The 23,166-nt window shown below is 55.3% G+C and overlaps 5 protein-coding genes across 5 annotated transcripts; 1 reads left to right on the plus strand and 4 right to left on the minus strand.

The window, feature by feature from the left end:
• Positions 1-918: 918 nt before the first annotated feature.
• Positions 919-3,692, minus strand: GGS23DRAFT_35832 (phosphate permease). The gene is made up of 5 exons (XM_051513220.1): positions 3,120-3,692; positions 2,923-2,983; positions 2,773-2,871; positions 2,274-2,715; positions 919-2,222 (listed from the first exon to the last, which is right to left on the minus strand). The coding sequence occupies exons 1-5, from the start codon at positions 3,592-3,594 to the stop codon at positions 1,209-1,211; spliced, it is 2,091 nt and encodes a 696-aa protein (XP_051377253.1). The 5' UTR covers positions 3,595-3,692; the 3' UTR covers positions 919-1,208.
• A 3,360-nt stretch (positions 3,693-7,052) lies between these two features.
• On the minus strand, positions 7,053-8,974 carry GGS23DRAFT_35918 (homoserine O-acetyltransferase). Its single transcript, XM_051513227.1, has 3 exons — positions 8,809-8,974; positions 8,309-8,699; positions 7,053-8,259 (listed from the first exon to the last, which is right to left on the minus strand). The coding sequence occupies exons 1-3, from the start codon at positions 8,846-8,848 to the stop codon at positions 7,209-7,211; spliced, it is 1,482 nt and encodes a 493-aa protein (XP_051377254.1). The 5' UTR covers positions 8,849-8,974; the 3' UTR covers positions 7,053-7,208.
• An 885-nt stretch (positions 8,975-9,859) lies between these two features.
• On the plus strand, positions 9,860-15,203 carry GGS23DRAFT_36099 (transcription factor/nuclear export subunit protein 2-domain-containing protein). Its single transcript, XM_051513244.1, has 3 exons — positions 9,860-14,568; positions 14,626-14,726; positions 14,867-15,203. Exons 1-3 carry the CDS (start codon positions 9,967-9,969, stop codon positions 14,868-14,870), a joined length of 4,707 nt encoding a protein of 1,568 aa, XP_051377255.1. The 5' UTR covers positions 9,860-9,966; the 3' UTR covers positions 14,871-15,203.
• Positions 15,204-17,789: 2,586 nt separating this feature from the next.
• Positions 17,790-18,679, minus strand: GGS23DRAFT_35961 (uncharacterized protein). The gene has a single exon (XM_051513234.1). The coding sequence runs from the start codon at positions 18,441-18,443 to the stop codon at positions 17,952-17,954; it is 492 nt and encodes a 163-aa protein (XP_051377256.1). The 5' UTR covers positions 18,444-18,679; the 3' UTR covers positions 17,790-17,951.
• Positions 18,680-19,234: 555 nt separating this feature from the next.
• On the minus strand, positions 19,235-21,077 carry GGS23DRAFT_602296 (DUF300-domain-containing protein; the record flags this gene model as incomplete). The annotated part of the gene is made up of 4 exons (XM_051519308.1): positions 19,235-20,245; positions 20,302-20,728; positions 20,787-20,937; positions 21,038-21,077. 4 exons carry the CDS (start codon positions 21,075-21,077, stop codon positions 19,235-19,237), a joined length of 1,629 nt encoding a protein of 542 aa, XP_051377257.1.
• Between the last annotated feature and the right edge of the window lie 2,089 nt (positions 21,078-23,166).

A 23,166-nucleotide genomic window follows, 5' to 3' on the forward strand; every position in this document is an offset into this window, starting at 1 on the left:
GCTGCCGGCAGACGCGTCGTTTGTGCTGGCGATGTGACCGATGCGCGTCCGACGCTAGGAAAACTTGATGGAAACGCCCCTAACCCATGAGTGAAGATGGGCCCAGATGGAAGGATAAGAGCCACCAAGACAGATAGTTAGTTGATGGGTGGAGAGGGAGAGAGAGGGGAGTTGGCATAGACGGAAAGAATTGTGTGTAGCAGAAGAAGAGAAAGGAATTTAGTGGCAATGCACAAGGTAAAATGGTTACTAACTACCCATCTATGAATCCTATGTTGGCGACATCGACAGTAAATATGAGTATGAGTACTTGTGCCTGACACTGGTATCACGAGGAGGTATCGATTGTATTGTGCTTGTTTTATTATCGCTCGCTCGTTCAGCCTATAGGTGATATATCCCATTGATTCTATTTTCTACAACAGTGGAGGTAAACTTTCAGTGCAGAACCTCCCCCCCCCCCCAGATCCCCTATGTGATCGAGTCTATAACACTACCCCCATACCATCCTTATGATGCGAGCTTATATCCCTCGAACCACACACTGACACGCATGCGTGGTTATCACGATGTCACCATGTACCCTGGAATTGGTCTGAATTGGCGTCCACGGAACATATGTAGGTAGGTAGTCCTTGTATTACATATAAAGTCGTTGAAGAGAAGGTCAACCAACAGTATTGATACAACTTCATATGCGGGCCGGGCCTGTTACTCTAGACTGGTTAATAAAATCATACGCCGCTTTACCCCCAATCATCTCTTCAAGTTCCCTGGAGTTGCGGCTTCGGCTCTACTAGTTAATTCGTCCGGGCCTCCCCGCTCCCTAAATTGTCCCTTTCCCCTACCCCAGTAGTATGGTGTCCACCGTGTCCCAAAGCGGCCTTTCCGTCGTCGGGCCTGGCCGAGCAGCCAGCAGTACGAGTTCCATAAGGAGAGACCGGGTTTATCTCGATTCGAAAGCGTGCCGGACGAGTTTCGCTTGCGTATTGGACGGGGCGATCGAGGTCCGAGGCTCGCGGTGCTCGAGTAGCAAGGAGGAGGACGGGGAGGGCGACATATTTCGGTTTTGGTTTCGGACTTGTGAAATGAGTCTCGCGGCACCAAAGTTCCCATATCCATGCGCCGCGCTCGTACTAAGCATCCGCGGTATTGAGTTCATGTTGCTATTCTATTCCCATATATATGTATTCCCATAGTCATGTTGATCACTTCAATAGGCTTCCCACGTCCTGTAGTCGTATATTATCCATGGCAAGAGGGCTTCCTCCCCTATCTATCCTACCCCAACCGGCTCCCCAACCAGGTAGCACACTTGCGTCCGCCGTGGCCCCGCGGGACGGCGCAAACCTCCTCGTCGAGCTAGAGCTAGCGGCATAGCCCGTACCGTCTTGGCTCTCGGAATGACGGCCGTGTTTCCAGAGTTTCCACCCCCTTTTATCCCTTGTCGCTTCTGGAGCTCTGATATTAGGGGTCGTCATGATGCCGGTCCGGTTGTTAGGGTTGACGCGAGGGTAGAAGAAGCCGGCTGGCTGGCCCCCCGAGAACGGGTTCCACCAGCGCGGCTTCGGAGGTTGGATGATGCTACCATTCCGGCCGGAGTTGTAAGATGTAGGCGGTTCACCGGCCAGCTCCTCAAGAGTGTAGCCCTTCGTTTCGGGCACGAGCAACGACGAAAAGGTCCCGCAGAGCATGAACAACGCGAATATCTGCATCAACCGGTCTAGCCAAGGCGTACACTCATTACCCGAGCAAGGGTTTGGCGCGCCCTTTGTGAGAAGAGGTAGCGAGATAACTTGCGCTATGATTGCACCAACCTTCCCCATGGCTGCCGAAAGCCCATGGCCGGAGGAGCGATAGCGTGTCGGAAAGCATTCTCCGGGGATGATGAAAGTCGTGGTGTTGGGTCCGAAGTTGAAGAAGTAGTTTGCGATAATATAGAGGGCTAAGAGAGCGCCCTTACTCAGGCTATTATAAAGGAAGCCTAGTACGCAAAAAGTAATAGTGAGGATAACGAACCCAAGGATTTGCAGCGTCTTGCGGCCGATACTGTCGATCAGTAATACGGCGGTCCAGTATCCAGGTAGGGAACCGGCCACGACTAGAATAATGGTACCGACCGCACCATTGAATAGTATGTGATAGAGTGAGTCACCGTGGGCGTAGCCGATGGCCTGTAATATAATCTGGTTGTTCAGGCCAAGGCCGTAGAATGCTAGGTCCTACGCAAGGGGTTAGAGTACCAAAGGCGAGAATAAGCAACGGATACCTACGAGAAAGAACCAGGATAGCGTCGTCCCTATCAGGACTTTGGCATTTTTCCACTGCGCGAAATACAGGTAGAGATCATGCCAGGATGCCGAAGGTATGTTGAGTGCTGGGGCGGCAATCCTCTTCATCTTTGCCCGGATTATCTCGTCGACCTCTCCTTCGGATCGACTCGCCATATATGCCTTGATGTCGGCTGCGGCTTTCTCGACGTCCTTGGCGACTTCGAAAGTATATCTAGGCGTCTCCGGAATCGTGATACGGTAATACAGGGCGAAGCAGGCCGGGAAGGCCCCGACCCCCACAATGATGCGCCAACAGCGATCTGCTGCCGTCTGACAAACGTCATCGCACTGATCGACTCCAGCGGCGTTTCCAAATGCGTCTCTGAACGATGCCGTGACGACCAACGCCGTGACGGCCGCTAGTAGCTGTCCTATCCCCTGCCTATTTCCAAGTTAGGTAAGACATCCAGCGCGTACGCAGGGATCCGGAGAGCCCTACATCGAGAACACAGCAGCCATCATGGCTCCTCGCCATCGCGTTGGTGCGAACTCTGAGGTGATTACGGCACTTAATGGGTAGTCGCCTCCGATACCGATCCTATCGATGGCATTAGCAGAGTATAGCACACGCCGAAGCTGTTGACCCTACCCCATCATCACCCTCCAGAATGTCATCAGTCCAGTGAAACTTATGGCTTGAGATGCAGCGACTACGCGGTATACGTTAATGTTTTGGACAATGGCGCGCCGGTGAGGAACAAAAGCAAGGCTGTTCGGAAATAGAGGAGCGAATAAATAATTTGTTGAACATCATCGAGCTTCTAGCGAGGGGCGATCGCCACGTACCTAAACTACAGGAGAAAGTCGAGAAGACGATGATGGCTAATTCGACTCCGTACATCCTCCTTCTGCCATACTTGTCGGCGAGCCACCCGAAGATAACTTGGCCGATGATGATGCCGGCACTCGTCGAGGCCTTGAGAGATTGGCTGACGGGGGTTGGTAGGTGTCCGAAATTCCCACCATAGCCGTTCTTTGCGGTTTCTGGGGCGCCATGCCAGAATACGACGCCGAGGAACGTCGTCACCAGATTGATGGCGAATATGTCATAGGAATCTAGGAAGAAGCCTATCCCCGCTACTAACACAGCCCTTACATGATACATGCCAAAGGGGACCTTGTCAATTTCGCTCAGCGCGAGTCGTCGCCTCAAGTTCGGGTCCTGAATATGGCTGAAATCATTGAAGAAGTTATGGAAAGCCCCGTTGCCTCCATAGGTGCGATCGTACGCCGCCGGCGTCATGGGCTCCGCCGTGGCCATCTTCTGGAAGTTCGGCGACTTTCGCCGGTCTCGAGCGCTATCGCGATCTCAGCTCCGGGAACGCGTCGTGTATATAACGATTCTACGAACGGTGTAAGCGTCAGAGCTAGCTCGATCACAAGCCATTCATGGCGCTCGCGGTTTCGTAAGTATACCGTGTGGATACATAGAGCGAGTGAGGCTATGCGAAACGGGAATGTCCAGCGGCTGTCTCTATAACGCGGACGCGATCCTGTTACGGAAACGCGACGAGATACAGAAGGTAGAACGGAGCAGGACCCGATGTCCCAGGAAAGGAGGTGGTAAAACAGGAAGGCCAGGGAACTTCGAACAAACAGACGAAAGGAGGCCGTTAGTGACCGTAGAGGGAGCCTCGCTGGATTGGCCTCGGGTGTGGGGAGGATTCTGATCTGACGCACCTTGAAGATCGTCACAGCAAGTACCTGGGTAATTAAATGTTTTCCAACTACATGCAGAGTAGCACGGCATGTATTACATCAACCCGTCGACCCAATCGCGTGGGCGGGATGGGCTTTTCGGGACGCTCCTAAAGAGGTCTAGGGAAGGGCAGCTAGGCGGGATCGGCTGGGATGTTGTCTGCCCGACGCTGTCCAATGCGGTGCCGAGACAGAAGGTGAGTGCTGGAGGGCGGAGATGTAAGAGGCGCAAGACTCTGCTCGGAGACGTGCCTCGGGAGGTAGAAGTCAAAACCAGCCTCGAGCACCCTTGACTCCTTGTCCGCAGCCAACCTGTTCTCGGCTTGGTGCCACGCCTCATCGCACGACTGTTGGAAATAGACAGGCGGGCGTGATGTGCCACACTGACGAGGCAGAGAGCCAAGACAGAGCAGACACTTAATGGGTAAGTATCGCGCTATCAGTAGCCTCGCCATCGCCATCGCCATGACGTCTGGTCTACTCAGACCAGGGCCGCGAGGGATGAAAGATTACCTACACAGCAGCTCTGGGGGTGGGGGTTGGGTTCGAGCGCCAGCTAGCTAACGTGGGATTCTTTCCACAGCAGCCCGTCTGCCTTCTACTAGTCGGTTCGATCGAGCACGACCCCGACCTGTTCCGCCAGTACGTGTGGCCAAGCAACGCCCACTCTCACGATCCGCCACGACTCGGTGAAGATCGAGCGGGAATCATGCGTCGAGCCAGCGTCTTGCGTTTACGCCAAGGGAATGGCGCCGGTCTCTAGGCTTTTGGGCGCACACGTTGGCGGGTATAAGGCATTCTTTCACACGTTCGGGGAAGCCAAAAGGAACGTGGGGACGGAAGACGGGTGGTGGATGGAAGATCTCTGGACTACCTAGGTTGGAAAGGGGGGAGGGAGGACAGCTGACAAGACAGGGATGCACCTGCGAAGGGGTGTGTGTCGGTACATAAAATGTACCTTCCTCACACCCACGTCTACGCTCCTTCCTTTCCCGCAAGGCTAAGTACCTCCCTAGTAGTAGGTTTTAGGTATCGCGCCTAGTAGGTACATAGAGCCTCGGCACAGGTACCTACTGGCGGAGGAGGTGCCTCTTACGGGCTTGCCTCGGGTTCCAAAGCTAGGAGGACCTGCCGAGTAGGTAGGTTACCTCATACAAACCCTTTATGCACGTGCGTGCATACAATCCTACAGCTTGTGGCACCTACCGCTGGAGGCTCCCTCGAGGTTAGGTAGGTACCAGTTACTAGCCGTGCCCATACATCAGGTACGTGCAATCCCTCGCGGACCATGATGCGACGGAGTAGGGATGACGGGGAGCCGCTATCTGAGTTGACACAAGCGCACGCCCCCTGTCCGGCCCGCTTAAGAAAGCTTAAAGGCAGGTGTGGCCTAATCAGGTTGGCTGATGTGGTCGCCGTGTGTCTTTGCCTATAAGTACCTGGGTACCTAGGTAATTACGCACCTGCGTTCGAGATAGGTACCTGAATCCAGAGGCAATAGAATCTAATCGCTCGGTAGGTTGGTCACTTATAAATACCTGCCTGCCTACCTAGAACAATGCCCATCCCTACACCGTATGGAACCCGCATAGCCTGCCTACATCATAACACATGGCGCTCCCCTCTCGCACCCGCCACCGAGCTCTCGGTACCGATGCGAAACTTGGTCTCCCTCAGGTCCCCGTCGAATGGCTTTTTTTTTTTTTTGGTCAATCCTCGATCCTACGCGAGGAGCACGTAAAGTACCAACCGTGTACCGTGAGTAAGATGAGCGTTATGTCTACGTTCCAGCCTAATAGGGAAGCGGCCATTGCGCTTGGCGGCCGACTTCGAGAAGCAAGGCCGGTGCCCCGCCGCGCCGGCACAGCCCAATCAGAGGCCGGAGCCTCGCAACGTGGGCTAAACCATTCGTCGACCGTGCCTGGCCGACTTTCGTCAGTCCTCGACGCCCTGCCGGATGTTGGGTGCGACGAGCAATGCTAACAGCATCTTCCCACCCGCCGTCCCCAACACGTCTCCAGTCTGACTCGTTCCATCCTGCGACCTGCGAGACAGAGAAAAATGCCGCCGCTTTGCACCGGAATGGAAAATGCCCCCGAGGCTGAAAGGCCCGGGCTGGGCATATGGCTCGATGTTGCTTCAGACTATTTCGTCGCGCCGGGGAGGGTGCGGGAGCGTGGCAGTGCGCACGCTCGAATATGCGACCCACCAGTGCTCGGATGCTATGGAGATCTCAGACATCCACCCATCCACCCATCCACCCATCCACCCATCCACCCATCCATCCATCCATCCATCCACAGCCTACTCATACATACACGTATGTTTGTGCGTACTTACATGCATACATTGGCATATATGCGTACATGGCATATGGTAGCCCCCCCGTGGGGTGTGCCCTACCCGATCGTAAATATGATACCGGCGAGTTCCTCAGATAGGCGTTGCCCTGTGTGAGAACACCTTTGTGTTCGTCGATAGCGAGTTGCCTTTCCGCTACAACGCTCGGGCCGAAACTGCGACGAAGAAGGGAGGAGGGTTAAGACAAACCCGTCCTCACCTGTATTTGTCCTACGCCTCCTCAGCACTCGTATCCATGTTCCTGTAGAACGCGGGTGGCTATGGTTACATTCCACGAGGGGAATCAGGGCGCTAGTTAGGGAGAGAAGCCGAACCAGAACGTGCCAGCATGCCTATCTATGTACGTATAGGCTCGCCGAGACGGCCAGCTTGTACGTAAACCACACCTTTTCCCTTCCCCACTCCCCCAGACAAATTGCCGTGACAGCTCTCGAGGAGCACTCCATGTCCATCAATGCAGATGCTAACCACCGCGTATTGTTGAGCCCGGAGTGCAGGCCGCATACGAGAAACCTGATGCGCAATCGGCGGTCTTAAAACCAGAAAGTCGGGACGGTACGGCGCCCGTCCATGTGTATGTCCCCCCTTAATCCTAGCACCAGCATAACCCGGCGCTGCCAAGCGCTAGTCCCAAACCCCTAGTAGTGTCCCTTAAAATCGCCGTACGCCGTACGAGTCACCCAGTTTAGTCCGTCTCGCAAATCCCGGGTTTACATAGCCGTGTTCTAATAATTGTCGGGCCATCTTGTTTGGGCCATGTATGTACGAGGTGCGCATTGACTACATACCTCTCATAGTACCTATACCTATCCGTCCCTACCACGCCGTAATGTCTTCCACTTCAGCCTCTCCGAAGGTGCTCGATTTAGTCAACTGACCGACGCTAGCTGCTTCCACGTGCTCGCCCTCTCGAGCCATAATGTCCGGTAGCGTCTCCTTCAGAAATTCCAAGATGTATCGGTTGACCTGCTCGAATTGCAGCAAGAAGGCGTCGTGGCCTTCCTGGCTGTCTATCTTCTCGAGCCTAGCGCCCTTGATATGTTCCGCCAGCTCCTGCTGCTCAGCGAACGTGAAGAGCCCGTCGCTCTCGATCCCTAAGACCAGTGTAGGCTGCTCGATGAGGGCGAGCGCCTCGGCGACGCTGCTGGCGCGGTACCGCGAGACGTCGTGCGTGTCTAGCTTCCTCGTGATGGCGATGTAGCAGTTGCTGTCGAAGCGCTTGACGAACTTCTCGCCTTGGTAGCGGAGATATGACTGGGCCGAAAAATATGTCGTCGTCGGCAGCGACTCTCCTTTCGTCGAGCTTTCCGTCTTGGGACCCGAGAATTGAGGGTCGAGCGATTCACCGTTGGCTCCGTCGCCGCTACTCGGGTCGGACCTGTTGGGCGCCGGTTGCTGCTGCTTGTCCGCGCTGCTGTTATGCCACGACGACCGCTTTGTCTTGTGCCCGTCGTTGTGAATATGAAAATGCGCTTCGGATGGGGTGCTCGGCGGAGGCCTCTCCCGGATGGTTTGGCGTCTAGTCGGGTCCGGGATATTGCGCCCGAACCGAGCCTCGAAGGAGTTCCGGCTGCGATAAGTCAGAAGTGCTGACATGCGGGCGGCCCCTAAGCCTGTGGACGGCGGGTCGGAGAAGGAGTAATATCCATCATCGTATTTCGGGTCTGCGTATATGCTTTGTCGTTGAGCCTCGCCCCAGCTTATACCCCAAGCGCTATGCCGACTCGAAGTGGCGATCGGCACAATGCTCCGGACGTAGTCCTTGCCGAAATACGCCCATTCGAGGACGAGCATGCCCCCCATAGAACCGCCAATGACAGCGGCTACCTGGCGCACCCCTAAATCGTCTAAAAGCAGTTTATGCAAGCTACCTGAAGTCAGAAGTGAAAATGCCGTTGGTCGGGTTCGCGACCTACTTCACATCGTCCCTGATCGTGGTGAGGGGGAACTCGGGTCCGTATCTCTCATTGCTCGGGTCACCATCCTTAGCCGTCACCGGACTCGCTGTGCCATAAGGGCTGCCTAAGCTGTTCATACAGACTACGAAGAATCTCGAGGTATCAAATGCTCGGCCGGGGCCGCCGAGCAGAGGACCCCACCAATCAGCGACGTCAGCCGAGCCGGTCAAGGCGTGGCATATCACCATAGCATTGTCTGCATCGGGTGACAGACTGCCTCGCGTGGTATATGCTACCGGCACATTCCGCAGGGTGACGCCAGACTCGAGAGTGAAGCTCGGGACGATGGCGATTCTCTGGTCCGGAATCAGGCTTGCAAACGGGTTCTCAGGTTGTTGCTGAGTTCTTTCTTGGATGTATTCAGCCACTGCCCTATACCGGAGACAACTCGAAGGAAAGCGGAGGCTAACATCGAGAGGACGGAGGGTATAAAATGCAAGGTGCTGCTGGGGACTGACCGTATTTTTGCTGGTTGCCAGCATCGCTTTCAGACGCCATCTTGCCTTTCGGTCTTCTAGGCGGAGGGAGAAAAGAAGAGCTTGATTCGAGATAGCAATGGTATGGGGGAATGGGGGGGGGTGGACACCACCTTGGGATGGTTCAGGTGCGACTCGGTAGGGGTAGGTATGTTGCCTCTATCTCGTAGGTGTGCTAGAAATCCGGGTGTAAGTACCTATATCCTTCAAAGCCGGCTGCTATTGGGCCTCCTGATTCGATTCGTGCGACATATTTTTAATGTAGGAGAGGTGTGTCATTTACTACTGATGATGGCTATCAATCTGATATAAGGCAGATTTGGTTTTTTGGGGGGGGCGAATGGAGTCATCGTTGATGCACTCCATATTGCAGGTAGGTAGATATCTGCTAGATCTAGATAGGATACCAAGCACATGGGCATTAGTAATCAACCATTTTTTCTGGCCAAGAGATGTACCTAGGTACCTAGAGTCTTTTCCGCACAGGCCACATTGCCTGCCTCCCTTGAACGATCTGAAAGTACTCAACACCTCGGTTCGCCGGCCAGTACCGCGTTATCCGGAGGTACTCAGTACTCAGATGTGGCGGCCTGCATGTAGCCTTACCTTTTCTTTCATTCTTAGCTTTTGAGGCTGCGTCGACCCAAATCCTCCACGCGATAGCCTCTTCCGTCAACGCGACCACCCTCCCATCAAACAGACTTCATTCCATCTCAGCCTTGTCGCCATTCCCCTTCTCTCCCATCACCGTCTCCTGTAATTCGCATGGATACGTAGCGGCTTATTCGAGAGAGGGGTGGTCGTCGTACAAAACAGAGATTGACTGGCTGTCTGCTCTCCTCTGCCCTCCGCTCCCACAATCTTCACGTCTTCGCTTCTCACCACCGACACATCCTTTTTTTTTTCTTCCTTCATTTAACCAATAATCTTCTCTTCTAGCGCCCCAGGGTCGTCCTTAGCGAGTCGCTAGAGGCCTTCCGTGGCGGCCGACGCTTGGGGATTCTGCATCACACAGATATCCTTCGAGGCTTTCTTTCTTGATGAGACCGTCGTCTCTATCCTTATAGCCGCCCCTTTTCGTCTTCGCCCTCTCCCCTTCGATGCCCTTTTATCACAAGTAACCCGTACCACGCAATCAAGATGCCTCCCAAGCGCAAGCGAAACGAGAGGCCATCTGACGCTGCCGGAAACCGACCCGCTCCTCACCGTCCCTCGGACACGCCCCTCAGTCAGCACGACAGAGACTTCCAAGATAATGCCGTATCCCAGAACCGACGCGCATCGGGTAGCAGGAATACGAGGCGAAATCCTGATCGTCGCGATTCGTCTACCAGTCAGCTAGGTACCGCCGGCTATCGCGGCCCTGTTTCCCCGTCGACTGCCCGACCATCGAGTTCCTCTTCGCAGGCCGCCTCTTTTGCCGTTCCCGCCACGCCGTCCGTCCCTCAACCCGTTCCTCCACGATCTCCCATCCCTTCGAACTATAGCTACGTCGTGTTAACGGAACCGCGCTTGTCTGCCTGGCAGCAAAGGGGTCGCCAGGAGGTAGTCGACCATGGCGTCAAATCTCGAAATGACGAAGATGTAGAGGAGATCTCGACCATCTCCCAGGAATTTACACGCGCTGTTCTCGAAGGCCGGCTCACTCCGGTGGACGCCGGAAACTGCATGAAACAGATTCTCGGCCCTCCCATCGAGGGCTCTGATGGCCCAGGATTCAAATTTGATGCGCAGACGTTGTTTCTGGATACCCTCTCCATCTCCATCGACTCTGAAGACGGTGCCTCCCGACCGCAGCTGCGAGATTTCATCGCCGCCATAGATATTTCGCCTCGACTTCTTCGCGAAGTTTTAGACGCGCCGGCCCTACAACAACTGGGCTTGATCCGTGACACTTTTGTCAAGTTGGGCATTCGTTACGCCACGAACCAACTTTACCGGCAGGCTAACTACAACCTACTTCGGGAAGAATCCGAGGGCTACTCGAAGCTGGCTGCAGAACTCTATCGTACGCCGTATTACGCTCGGGACCATCACGACTTCGCCCTTGTGCAGGCATGCTGGGAGCGCGTCAAAGGATTGATAGGGACGTTCGACCTTGACGTGGGGAGGGTCTTGGATGTTGTTATCGACGTCTTCTCCGCGACGATGCTGAGAAATATCGTGTTCTTCTCTAGATTTTTACGAATCAGCTCTTGGTGGCCTCGCAACCAGATCGAGCACTCCGAGAGGGTCTTCGCAGGTGGCCTCCCAAAGTGGGCCTTACCCAAGAACGAAGACCTCAGTGCTGAAGACCTTAGAGTTGAGCTCGCTGAACAGTGCCGTCAGCGCGACCTGACATTCTGGGACAGAGCCCGCGAGGCCCACCTAGACGCGTTTTTCGAGCTTGGCGGACGACGAGTTGATACTACTAATCTCTATAACTCTGCTGGAGACGGCTCTGCTCCCAACGTTAATAGCGATCCTATTCTCGACTGGGTGAAGACTACGAAGACCCTTCCACCTTGCGGCAATAAGGTAGCTGCACAGTTGCTGGGCTTCAAATTTCGATTCTACGCATCGGATGCTCGAGACAAGGGCGAGACACTCCCGGCAAACCTGTACTATCTGGCAGCCTTTTTCATCAAGATCGGGTTCATTTCTCTTACTGATCTGTACCCTCACCTCTGGCCTGACGACGATCAGATGGAGTCCTTAAGGGAACGGCGAATGCAAGAGCTCGACGAAAAGGAGAGAGCGAGGAGGCAGGACAATGAGCCAAATGCGCTACTCACCGCTGGGGCTCTTACCGACGATACTATACCGATGGCATCCTTAAAGCCACGAGAGCCTACAGTTGCGAATGCCGACGGAAACCAGCACGAAACGGCCAGCGCAAAGGAGGACGCGGAGACTAGTCTCCCAGAGCCAAAAGAGGCTCACAAGGCGGATCTAGTGTCCCATTTACTAGTCGTGGGCGCAATTCCCGAGGCCCTATTCATATTAGGGCGCTTTCCGTGGATTCCCGAGGCGTACCCCGACGAGATCTACCCGGCCATCAATCGCATACTACTACATTGTATCAGCAAAGTTTTCGACAATGCCCGGCCTACTGAAATTCGACCTCTAACTAGTTCCCCAGTCAAACCAGAGTTGGCCCAAGATCAATCCGGGATGACAAAGGGCAACTTGAAGCTCACGGAAGGCTCTCCCATCAAGATCTTGAAGTGGCCACATGCTGATGGGATCAACAAGGGCACCCTGTACCGGTTTTATCTGGACGAATGGGCTGACAACGTTCCCATATGCCAAACTGTCGATGACGTTTTCACCCTGTGCAACACTTTTCTCAATATTTCCGGCGTCAATATAGGCAGGGATCCCCCCCTTGTGAAGAAATTGGCTACTATTGGCGCCAAAAGCTTCTTACAAGACCGGTCGCCAGAGAATGTCGCGCGCTGGCAGGACCTTCTTCGACGAATTCTCGTGCCGTGCCTGAGTCTTAGCGATTCCAACGTCGATGCCGTGGTCGCTGTTTGGGATCTACTCAAGTACTATCCGACGCAGGTCCGTTACAACATCTATTCGGAATGCTACGAAGGACAGATATCTCGGCTTCCCCCTATAGCGAAGGCCTTCAAGACTGCTAGGCTGGACACGCTATCGACACTAAAGCGACTGTCATTGCAGAACATATCCAGCTCGGCAAAGAAGCTCGCTAAGGTCGCACTCTCTTCCCCTGGCGTCGTATGCAAGGTTGCTCTCGACCAGATCGAGTCATACACGAATCTCATCGAAGCCTTCGTTGAGTGTACCAAGTACTTTACGGAAATGGGGCACGATATTCTAGTCTGGTCTCTCCTGAGCTCTTTGGGTGGTAAACAGAGGAGTAGGACGCAAGAAACATCGGTGCTTCTAACTAGCCGATGGCTCCAGGCCCTCTCTAAATTCTCTGGAAGGGTCTTTCGACGATATAGCAATATGGATCCTACCCCGATCATCTCCTACGTAAACGACCAAGTCTCTCGTGGGAACTCGACCGATCTAATCATTCTACGGGAGCTTATTACCTCTATGGGTGGGATTGTGTCGGATATCGACTTCACAGACTACCAACTATCTGCTCTCAGCGGTGGTGAGCTTCTACGGCGCCAGACGCTGGTCGGGTTGGGTGACAAGCGCTACGAGTCTTCGAAAAGTGCCTCACGCCTTATGAAGGCTTTAGTGCAAACAGACCTCGCTTCTCGACTTCTGACGAATATGGCTCAATATCGGCAATCCGCAATCTACCGGTTGCCGGAGGACGAAACTCATATCAAATACCTCGCTACCGTTATTGATGACTCTCAGCAAGCACTCGTTCAGTATGTGGAACTGCTACGGAATAACCTGACGCCCGAGAAATTCGACGAATTTGTCCCTAGCATACCGCAGTTGATGACGGAGTTCGGTCTGGATGCTAATCTCGCCTTCATGATTGGCCGTGCCAGTCTGCAATATTTCATGATGGGTCCAGGAGAGAAGCATGCAATTGCCACCTCAGAATCAACAACAGACGCGGACGGCGACTCGATTATCGATGCGAAAGCCGGTGGTGATGTGGCAGCGTCCGTAGCGGTCCAGGAGTCTGACGATAGTATGGTGGTGGACATCATAGATCCAGAAGAAGGAGATCCGCGGCAGCCATCGTCGTCAACAGTGAATGGCCAAAAGTCCGACCGCTTTTCGGATGTGCTCAGTCCAGTTATTCATTCCGTGCGAGCCTTGCTGCCCCCGGAAGTATGGCATAAGATGAGCCCCGAGTTCTTCGTTCTTTTCTGGTCCCTTCAGACGGGTGACCTCGTGGTTCCGCTCAACAGCTACGACACCGAGACCTCGCGAGTGGAGAAGCAGTATGCTGAACTGAAAAGAGAGCGCGGCGACATGAGCAACAAGAAGAAAGCACTCGACGCCCTCGTACAGCTTAATAAAGATCTAGCCTCCGAAGCCAGCGCCTGCAGCGAGCGGGTCAGCAAGACCAAGATATTACTGATGAAGCAAAGCCCGAGATGGTTCTGCGCATCTGCGAGGACGGACCTGATCGTCGATGCGTTTATCGAAGAGTGCCTTATTCCTCGGTTACTGCTCTCCCCCGGCGATGCCGACTTCTGCCATCGAATGGTCAAGTTCATGCATTCGAGCCGAGTACCAAACTTTAGACTTGCTACATTGTATGACCGATTCTTCGGCGTCAACAGGCTGCGTGTGATGATTTTCAGTTGCAGCATCCGGGAAGCTGAATTTCTCGGTCGCTTCATTAAACTTACTCTAGGAGATCTGGCAAAGTGGCACAAAGACAAGGATGCGTATGCCAAAGAGGCCATCCAGCACGGGAAGCTCGGATTCGCGACAACCTTCGATGACAACGGCAAGCCACTGACCTTTATGGAACACGACCAGTTCCGCGATCTACTATGGACATGGCATCGTAATTTATCTACAGCCTTACGAGCTTGTCTCGCAGGAATGGAGTGGATGCACATAAGGAACGCCATCACGATCTTGAAAGCCGGCCTCGAGCATTTCCCTGCTGTCGACTTCATGGGCCGGCAATTCTTGCAAATACTCGGGAAGATCGCAGAGCGCGAGGCTGCTACAAAGAATGAAAGTGAGGACGGACAGAGTCATAGGGTTGACCTTTCGGTCACCGCCAACACCGCCACCTCTGCCCTTAGGAAGTATTCAGCCAGATGGGTAATGGTTCAAGCCTTCCGGCCTAATACCGTAAGTCCTATATTAATATCGACCCTCCGGCCATGAGTGTATCCTAACTTTTCACAGAGCGGCGACTCGGCGGAGGAGAAGAAACCGGCGGAACTTGGCAAGGCTGCAACACCAGGTCTCCGACCAAACGCACCGGAATTCAAGCCTACATCGACAGGGTAAGTCGGACACCTTGAAGGCGGGTTTTCGAATATGCGCCTTACACGTTCATAGGGTGCCTACACGGCCTAAGACAAACGCCGAGGAAGAGGATGGTGAGGTCAAGGATGTAAAAGCGTCAACCAACACAGAATCTCAGATAACCGTAACCCCTCCACAACCTATTCCTTCAAACAGGGATACTACTCTGAAGTCAGCGCCCACGCCTCAGAAGCAAGACCCTAAGCCAGTCCCCAACCGGTCCTCAACGCCCAAGTCAGTACCGTCCGCCCCGACCCCGGTGTCTACCGCCACTCGGACCGAGACACCCCGCCCATCCACCTTAGCTCCTGCGCCCGGATTGCCAAGCCGACCAGAAGTTCCATTTCCTGCGCACTTCACACACGACAAATTTGGGCAAATAACAACATCCACACACCCTCGCGACCACAGGGAGCTCAGAGAAACCCGGGACCCGAGGGAGCCGCGCGAAGTACGAGTCACTCGAGAACTTCGAGACCCCCGCGATACCAGAGAGTTGAGAGACCCGAGAGATCAGAGATCATTTCGACCCCCCGAAGATCCACGTCCGGTTCGAGCGCAACAACCCGTTGTCGATCGTCGACCACCCGAACCCATCCCAAGAGAATCGCCAAGGTCTGAGAGAGATCGGTCAGCTCCCCGACCAGACCCTATCCGGCGAAGTGAGCCGAGTCCACAAGAACGCGACGCTCGCGGCCCACGGGATCGCGTTCCACCCCCCGTCCTCCCCAGCCGTGCGCCCGAGGCAAACAAAACACAACGTGACAGCGCAGCCGCCGCGAAACCCATGCCACCTCCTCTACAGTCTGAGCCACAGGGCCCGACAGTGAACCCCGAGCGCGCCCGACTTATCAATGCTGACCGCCCGGATGAGCGTTCGACTCTAGTAAATCCGGCCCGAGCTGCCTTGATTAACGACACACGCCCTACCAGTCGCCAAGGTAGGGACGATAGCCGAGATCGCAATGGTTCTCGGCCGCTGTCTCCTCGACGAGGAGACCGTCCCGACTCTCGGCCTAGTGATCCGCCTCGGGAAGACCGGAATGTCCGACCTCATCGTGTTGATCACCACGCCCCCCGAGAGCATTGGAATGAGCCATTGCCGTCCACTGGACCAAAAGGTAATAGGGGTATAGATCACGATGGCGACCGGGGCTTGGTAGACAGGTCCAGGGAACCTGTCGCCTTCCAAGGGCCGCCTTCAAACTCACGAGGCGAATCTGATCATGGTAGACTTAACCAGGATCCGGAGTACGGTCGGTTAAGTTCGATACTTTCGATCGGAGATGCAACCATTCCCCCCGAGGGACCGCGGGGCCGGGGTCGCAATTCAGCTCGTGCGCCGATCAACAACCCACCAGGACGACCAGACCCCAGGTTTCCAAGCAACGAACCTTACCGACCTCCGTCTCCAGAAAGGCATCACCCCCCGACTGGCCCTGCGTCGTCTAGGCAACGTCGAGGCCAACCTGGGGGCCAATACAACCATGGGAATGGCCCAGCGGGCCACCAAGCGCCAGTTACTTCGTCGGTGGGACTACACCCAGAGAGGTTCAGACAGTTTAACCCGGGTTCCGGCGCCCAATCTTCTTCTCCTCAAACTCAATCCGCATATCCACCTCCCGTGCCGAACCCAGCTGCCGTGCATCCAGATCGAATGAATCAGATTGCGCCGTCGTCTTCTGGACATCATCAAGGTGGTCGCTCTACCCTGCCTCCCATCCAGACCTCTGAGCGGCCACAGCCATCTGGTAGTCACACTGTGGCGCTTATGTCCGACACTAATAGTATGCTCTCGGCGCCCACAGGGCCAGCAGCCGCAAACGATCGGGCTAGAACCGGCGGAAGAAGACAGCTGACGGGAATCAACACGATTTTGCAAGGGGGGAGTCCAACCGTGCGGACTAGGAATTCGCGCACTAATCTAGCCGGTTCCGACGCCCAGGTGCTTACGGGCGCCTCCCCCATCTCGACACCTGTTCACGAACGCCCCGATCCTAATGTACTAGCGGGCGAGCGTGGTGCGAACGGGGTCGAGCGTTCCGGACGAAATGACCACGAACGAGGACGAAGGGACCACAGCAATTCGGACCGGACCTTACGCTCCTCGCGACGCAATAGTCGGGACCGCAGCACGGATAGAGACCAGAGGGCGAAGGATCACCGTGATTATCGAGACCGAAAGCCCAATGTTGGGCCCTCTAGTCACCCAAGGGAGAACGAAATGGAACTCCCACGCCGATCGGGCCGAGACCCTGTAGGCACTAGCCGAGAGCCAGTTCCCAACGGCGGCCGAGGTGATCTGATAAGCAACGGCCGCGACGGCCTCCGAGAAACGCGTCATCGCGGTGACGGCGGCGGCAGACACGACGACTTTAGTCGAGGTGGAGGCGGTCGAGGTGGAGGTGGGCTAGGAGGTGGAATACGTGGCGGGGAGGAACGCCGGGATTCACGTGGGGGTGACGACCGAGGTCGCAAGCGCCGAAGCGATGATTTCGGAGGACCAACCGAGAAAAGACAGAGACGCTAGATGCGTTGGGAGCTACCGTTTAACTGGGCTCTGTCGTGACGCGCGAGACTATCTCGAGGAGGCGTGATTTTGATCGACCGTGTATAATGGAAATCGGCTCGGTGGCGACGAAAGGACAACCGAGTACGATGGAGGGGTCAACAGACAATCATTTGGTACATTTTATAGTATTCGTCTACAAACGAGGTCGGCGGCGATGAACGCAGGAAGCTCGGTCGATTGCTATTGATTGGCGTTTGCGAACGGACCGCGCTGGCATCAATTCTTGTTTCTTTACGCGAAGAAAAAAAATACCAAAAAACAAAGGAGAAGGGGAGGGCCCGTTCTTCTCGCTATTCATGATATCCATCAGTCGGACGCAGATGAAATCGCAAAACGAGCATTAATTCAGAGAATTATTTCCCACCCCCCTTACGCCAGATCTCCAATTCCGGGGGAGATTTCTCTTTTTCTTTTTTTTTCGACGGTCTCTTAAGGGAACACAAAAACGGAGGGGAAGGGAAGAGAGATACCAGAATATACAACTGTACAACAAGATACAACTACGCGCACATGATACCCATTCCGCCTCTCTATTCCTTCGTATTCCCGTTGTCGCCAGGTCTCAGACAGCCCGCATTCGCGCGTACGCACGCTTACACCTACCTACCTATACACAATATGCCAGCACGTTTTACGACCGGGGGAGGAACGAGGAAAGGGAGGGGGGATAAATAAGAAATACACTGGCGCATGGCGTTTTTTTTTTTTCTTTCCTTCCTGTTGCAAGGCTGCATCCGTTGTTTTTGTTTTCGGGTTTGGCTTTATTGGGGCGGTTTTTATTATTAAGAAAAAAATTTATCCGCCTTTGCTTTCCCCCCCCCCTTTCTCTCTTCTCCCCTTCGTCCCATCCTGCTTTCCAAAGCCAGGCAGCAGGGGAGAGAGGAAAGAGGAAAGAGGGAAGAGGGAAGAGGGAAGAGGGAGGGAAGAATAAGACGAGGCCGGGACGAACTTGGCAATAGAGTAGAGGATACACAGGACTAGATCTACGGCGCCTAAGGGGGGTGGATAGAAAAGCCAGGTACGCGAGCGATCGGTCGATCGATCGCCGCGTGTTACACAGTAACTGGAGAGGGAGAATCAAAAGGGGCGGGGGAGGGGGGAGAGAGACACCGCAGGTACGCATATCCCGTGACTCGACACTCCCCGACGCGGCGCGGGACCAGGAGTCGAGTCGGCGCGCAGCTCCGTCGGTCCCCGGGCGTGGGGGGGGGTAGGGGGGGCTAGGTGCCCTGCGGAGGGCGCGCGAGGGCTAATCTTATAGACTAACTACGGTGCCTACGCGTAATTATGTGCGGTGCGACGTCGGTCCCTGTGTCCTCATCCAAGGTAAGGGGGGGGAGGGGATGAAGAAGTAGCCCGACGCGGCCCAGTCAACGGACGGGTTTGATCCAAGAGCTTTCGCACTTACTCAAGTCGGGGGACGCGACGGGAAGCCATAATAACACAAGGTAAGCAAGCGCGTGAGGTCGAGGTGGGGATGGCGTATAGGGCATATATCTCCCTCCCTCTCTTTACAGTGGTCGACAGTAGTAGAACCGCAGTCGCCGCGGCAATTCGTTGAATCAAATGGTATCTATCTAATTAGCACGCATGCAATGCCTCTGTCGGCAGTTAATAGGCTACGCCTGGAGGGTATCTTTTTCCCTTCACCTCTTGGGATCTCTGCGTCGCACCACCAGGGAGGCTTGCTCTCTCGCCTCTGGGCCGTGACAGAGTATGCATCGTGCGACAAGCTTCCTTCCCGGTCGGAAGATAGGGGGGGGCGGGGCCGGGGGCGCAATATCAACATCTGCTCGCGCGGTCGCGAAACGCCTTCTCGATCTCGTACACAAGATCCCGGAACGCCAAAGCATCGGATGCGAAAACCACAATAAACAAAACGGCTCCCATCCGTTCCGGACGGAACGGCCGTAGCTACTTTAGGCCTCCCTGGGGATTTCGGTCACCCCACAAAGCCCTGCCCATCTGGACTTGTGCCGAACTTCTCTTGCCCGGTTGCACCTCACCTTGACGTTGACTCCAGCCCGCGGTGCTTCCGCTTTGGCTTCCGGGCGCCTCGTCCATGCCGTAGTCGTAGTGCGAGGCTGCAGCCCCGATATCGCCCCGAACGTCGTCGTAGGGCACAGATTCCCCTGAGTTCCGCGAGCCACCACGCTGTTGTCTATCGTCTTGGTATGGGCTGGACGGCTGACGTCCTGGGCTGACGGGGTTGGACTGGGCGTACGTGATCAAGCCCGCGCTCTCCTCGGGGAGCGGATCTCCGGGCGTTTTAGGAAGTCCAAATGCGCTCCGACGGAACTGGTTGGCGATTGGTAAATGATCCGTGCTCGTGGCGCCGGCACGGTTGGTGGCAAGTGTCTTCATGGGATAACCGGTGTCCACGTCGTCCGACACCTTGACCTGATAGCTGGAATCTTGGTGGCGGTTCCTAGCCCCAACAAAGAGCCATCGCAGGCCGCGGCCAATTGCTTTGATGATATCCCACGGGTTAAGGGCGTCTCCGAATGCCTTCAGGCCCATGAAGCCGCCCAGCTTCCGGCCGTGTTCGTTCTCGCGGGGCGGCATCCCCGTCGAGGGATCCGGGACGGGGTAGAAACTAGTTCTAGCGCCTTCGACATACGGGGCGTAGGGGAACGCCCATATATGCAGGATGGCAAAAATGGCCATCTCAACGCAGAGCATCAAACTGGGGATGCCGACCTTCAAGTCGGGGTAGGCAAGGGCGGGAGTAGGATTCACGATGCCGAGGGTGGATGTACCGAGGGAGATGGCGATCGTCTGCCAGAATGACAGGAAGATGACGAGCTTGATGGCGAGGACCTTTAAGAAGGGCCTGTGCTCAGCCAACGGCTCGCGCAACTGCACGTAGAACTGGATGAGGCAGTACATGGCGATAGTGACGGCTATACACTCGATCACGATGACCTGGCACCACGTAAGCAAGACTCCGGTTTCCTTTCGACGGCCGACGCAAACTATACCCATATATGAGCAAAGACGGGGCTGTTGGAGCTCTCGCAGTACCGCTCGAAATATTGCGTCACGACGGCCGTGATGGTCATGGCAACCCGGATGAAGCAGTAGTGGTAGATGCCGATCCATACAATATTAAACCAGGTCAGGCCGCTCTGGGGGGTTCTCCAGGGCCCCCTCTGGGCGCCGCAGCATTTGGCGAACCAGTTGATCGGCCACACCCACGGTTTGATAGGGCGCATATGCCGGAAGTAATTCTTCTGGTCGTGCAGGTCAGGTGCTATGTAGTGGCACATGAGGGCAAAGAAGGAGGCTATGGCAAACGCCTCATAGCATTCGCTTAGGACCTGGAAGTAGATGGCGTGCCAGTAATAGTATATGCAGAGGAAGGCCGAGGTGGCATAGACCGGGATCATGAACAGGATGCGGATGATACTGCCAAGAGTTAGCCGACCCAGTTGGGATGGCGAGCATCCTCGGTGGTTGAGCGTACTGTCTCTGTTCGCGCGGCTTGGTGTAGTTGAGGGCGTGCTGCCACATCAAGAAGAAGCTGACGACGTAGGCGACCAGGGTAGCAGCGCCGGCAATGATGAGGGCGAGCTCGTGGAAGGTCAAGGGTCCAACGATCCTCTCCTCGGACCCGACTAGTAGGAGACGGACGGGCTGTCAGCACTCGGCATCTTGGCGCCACGAGTCTGGGCATGCAGGAACGGGAGAGGAGTGCGGGATTGTCTTAGTACGTACTTCGCATATGCTCCAGCGTCGAATTACATGTTAGGTTCATGTTGCCGGCTCCAACTCGGTTGGGGCGGGATGGAAAGGATCTCGAGGGTCTCGGCGGCGGTTTATCGGCTCGTCGAAGGAGAAAAGAAGGGCCAGGAACCACCCACGCGCTATAGCAGCATCGGCGTACGCGTGTGGGGTTGCTTTTGGCTGCGATACGAGGGGCCCGAGGCGCAGGGTGGACGGGGGCAGAGGCGTTGGTTATTTGTCCGCTTGTGGCTAAAGAACAACGGCGGCCGACCGGCGGGTTGGGAGGTTCTAGCAGATTATGATTATCAGCGAGATCAGACGGCGTCGGGCGTCGGGCGGGATTGTCGAGAGGGTCGAGATGATGATAGGTAGAGGCGGCGACAGGAACGACAATGATGAGGGACGAAGGGGACGGGGAAAGGGAACAAGGGATGACGATGATGCTCAGCCCCGCGAGACAGGCCGGTTGTTAGTTGCGAAAGAGCGAGCGAGCGTGACTCCCTTCTTTCTCTCGTCTTCGCTCTCTCCTTCTGTCACATCCCGTCTCATGGGTACCAGCGCCCTGGTAAAGGGGTGAGTGCGCTAGGTACATATAATGCGCCTACCAGGTACTGCGCATGCACCTATGGAGGGTGTATAGGCAGGTACAGGGGATATGCCACGTGCGCGTGTTACGCGTGTCGCCCAAGCGGTACCTGGGTGGGTACTTATCCAGTACACGCAAGCAGCCCGCAGCCAAAGCGGGGTCAATGAGACCCAAGACAGTAGCGCCAAGGTACTATGGACATATGCCTAGGAGGTAGTTAGGTATTACCTAGGAAGATATCGGTATAGCCATAATTCCAACGTAGGTGCGTGAAGCCCTCTTGCGATCCCTCAGCGTGGCGCCCTGAGTTTGGATACTCATTATTGGAGGTGGTTCCGATGCTGGATGTCCATCTAGGTACACCTATCTTATATGCTAGGTACCTAAGATGAGAAGTAAGCAGGTATGTACTTAGAGAGGGCATCAGACCGGCGCTCACATCCCACCACGTCACTCTAATTTGCCAGTCATGCCTCTCTGATTGCATCTCTCTCGGCTTTCCTCCCTCTCTAAGCGCCCTGCACCATCCTCTTACACCACTCCCTATCACAAAATCACCAGCTAGGAGGGCTCTTCGTTTTTGGATCGGGTTGCCGCGCCATGCTCTGTCACGTACAGCCTGCGTGCGCAAGCTATTATGCACGCGCGTCGCGTACACTCGTTTCAAGTCCGACCACTTAATGTCCACCAGATCGACTATAATATTGCTCAACGAATCGGGCACCGTATAACCTTAACGCCGACGTCTCACCTCAGACTGCGTAGACGGTAGGTAGATGTGATATGGAATCTATGAACCCGGGACTGTCTCCTCCTACCTACCTACGTGCAGGCGTAGAGTATGGCAATACGGGCCTCCTGCCTCCTCACCAAATAAGGTGTAGGTAGGTATATCTGGGCTGGGTCCATGGTATACACACAGACGTAGGTAGGTAGAGAACGTCTTTCGTCGCAGCCCCTTGGCACATGATTTGTAGGGTTGTGCACAGCCTCCGGGTCTATGATGCTTGCCCGGGCACCGCATGTGGTGGTGGGCAGTCAACGTGGCTGTGGGCGAGGAGGCACCTAAATGCAGCACGCCGTGGCAGTACCTGTACCGAACTTAGAGCCTATAAGTGCTGCCCGCGTGGAATCGGAGAGGTGGCAGTCGGATGGGGCCCGTCGGACCTTGAGAGAGCACCGGTTACATCGAACCGTCTGGTCCGCGGCATGGTGCCAGTGCCTCCAAAGGGACCGCCGACCGCCGCCGGGTTCGCCACCCATCCGGGGGAGGTCAGCCTGGGCAAGTCCGGACGGCGGCACCTAATACGAGTAGCGGCCGCGCGCCATCACCGACTAACCTTGTAGCAAGTCCGCAACGATCCCGACCAATCCGCCCATACGCCCCGGTTCCCTACCTATAAGCCGTCCCTTAACGGACGCTATCGACGCCTAAACCCTCTGCCCGCCCCCAGATCTTCTCTCGGACATATAACGTGCCGCGGCATATACCTAACCCGTAGGCTCCAGGTCTCTCAGAGCAAAAGACGGATAG

Source organism: Durotheca rogersii, assembly GCF_024521655.1.
Source record: "Durotheca rogersii strain YMJ 92031201 chromosome Unknown GGS23scaffold_1, whole genome shotgun sequence".
In the NCBI taxonomy this organism is placed as follows: Eukaryota; Fungi; Ascomycota; class Sordariomycetes; order Xylariales; family Xylariaceae; genus Durotheca; species Durotheca rogersii.

Coding starts and splice junctions, on each gene's coding strand:
- GGS23DRAFT_36099 (XM_051513244.1), top strand. CDS start 9,967: ATGCCTCCCAAGCGCAAGCGAAACGAGAGGCCATCTGACGCTGCCGGA. Junction 14,569..14,625: donor AAGCCTTCCGGCCTAATACC/GTAAGTCCTATA, acceptor AACTTTTCACAG/AGCGGCGACTCGGCGGAGGA.
- GGS23DRAFT_35832 (XM_051513220.1), bottom strand. CDS start 3,594: ATGGCCACGGCGGAGCCCATGACGCCGGCGGCGTACGATCGCACCTAT. Junction 2,984..3,119: donor GACTTTCTCCTGTAGTTTAG/GTACGTGGCGAT, acceptor TATACCGCGTAG/TCGCTGCATCTCAAGCCATA. Junction 2,872..2,922: donor TTCTGGAGGGTGATGATGGG/GTAGGGTCAACA, acceptor TGCCATCGATAG/GATCGGTATCGGAGGCGACT.
- GGS23DRAFT_35961 (XM_051513234.1), bottom strand. CDS start 18,443: ATGCGTACCTGCGGTGTCTCTCTCCCCCCTCCCCCGCCCCTTTTGATT.
- GGS23DRAFT_35918 (XM_051513227.1), bottom strand. CDS start 8,848: ATGGCGTCTGAAAGCGATGCTGGCAACCAGCAAAAATACG. Junction 8,700..8,808: donor TGGCAACCAGCAAAAATACG/GTCAGTCCCCAG, acceptor AATACATCCAAG/AAAGAACTCAGCAACAACCT. Junction 8,260..8,308: donor ACGATCAGGGACGATGTGAA/GTAGGTCGCGAA, acceptor GACTTCAGGTAG/CTTGCATAAACTGCTTTTAG.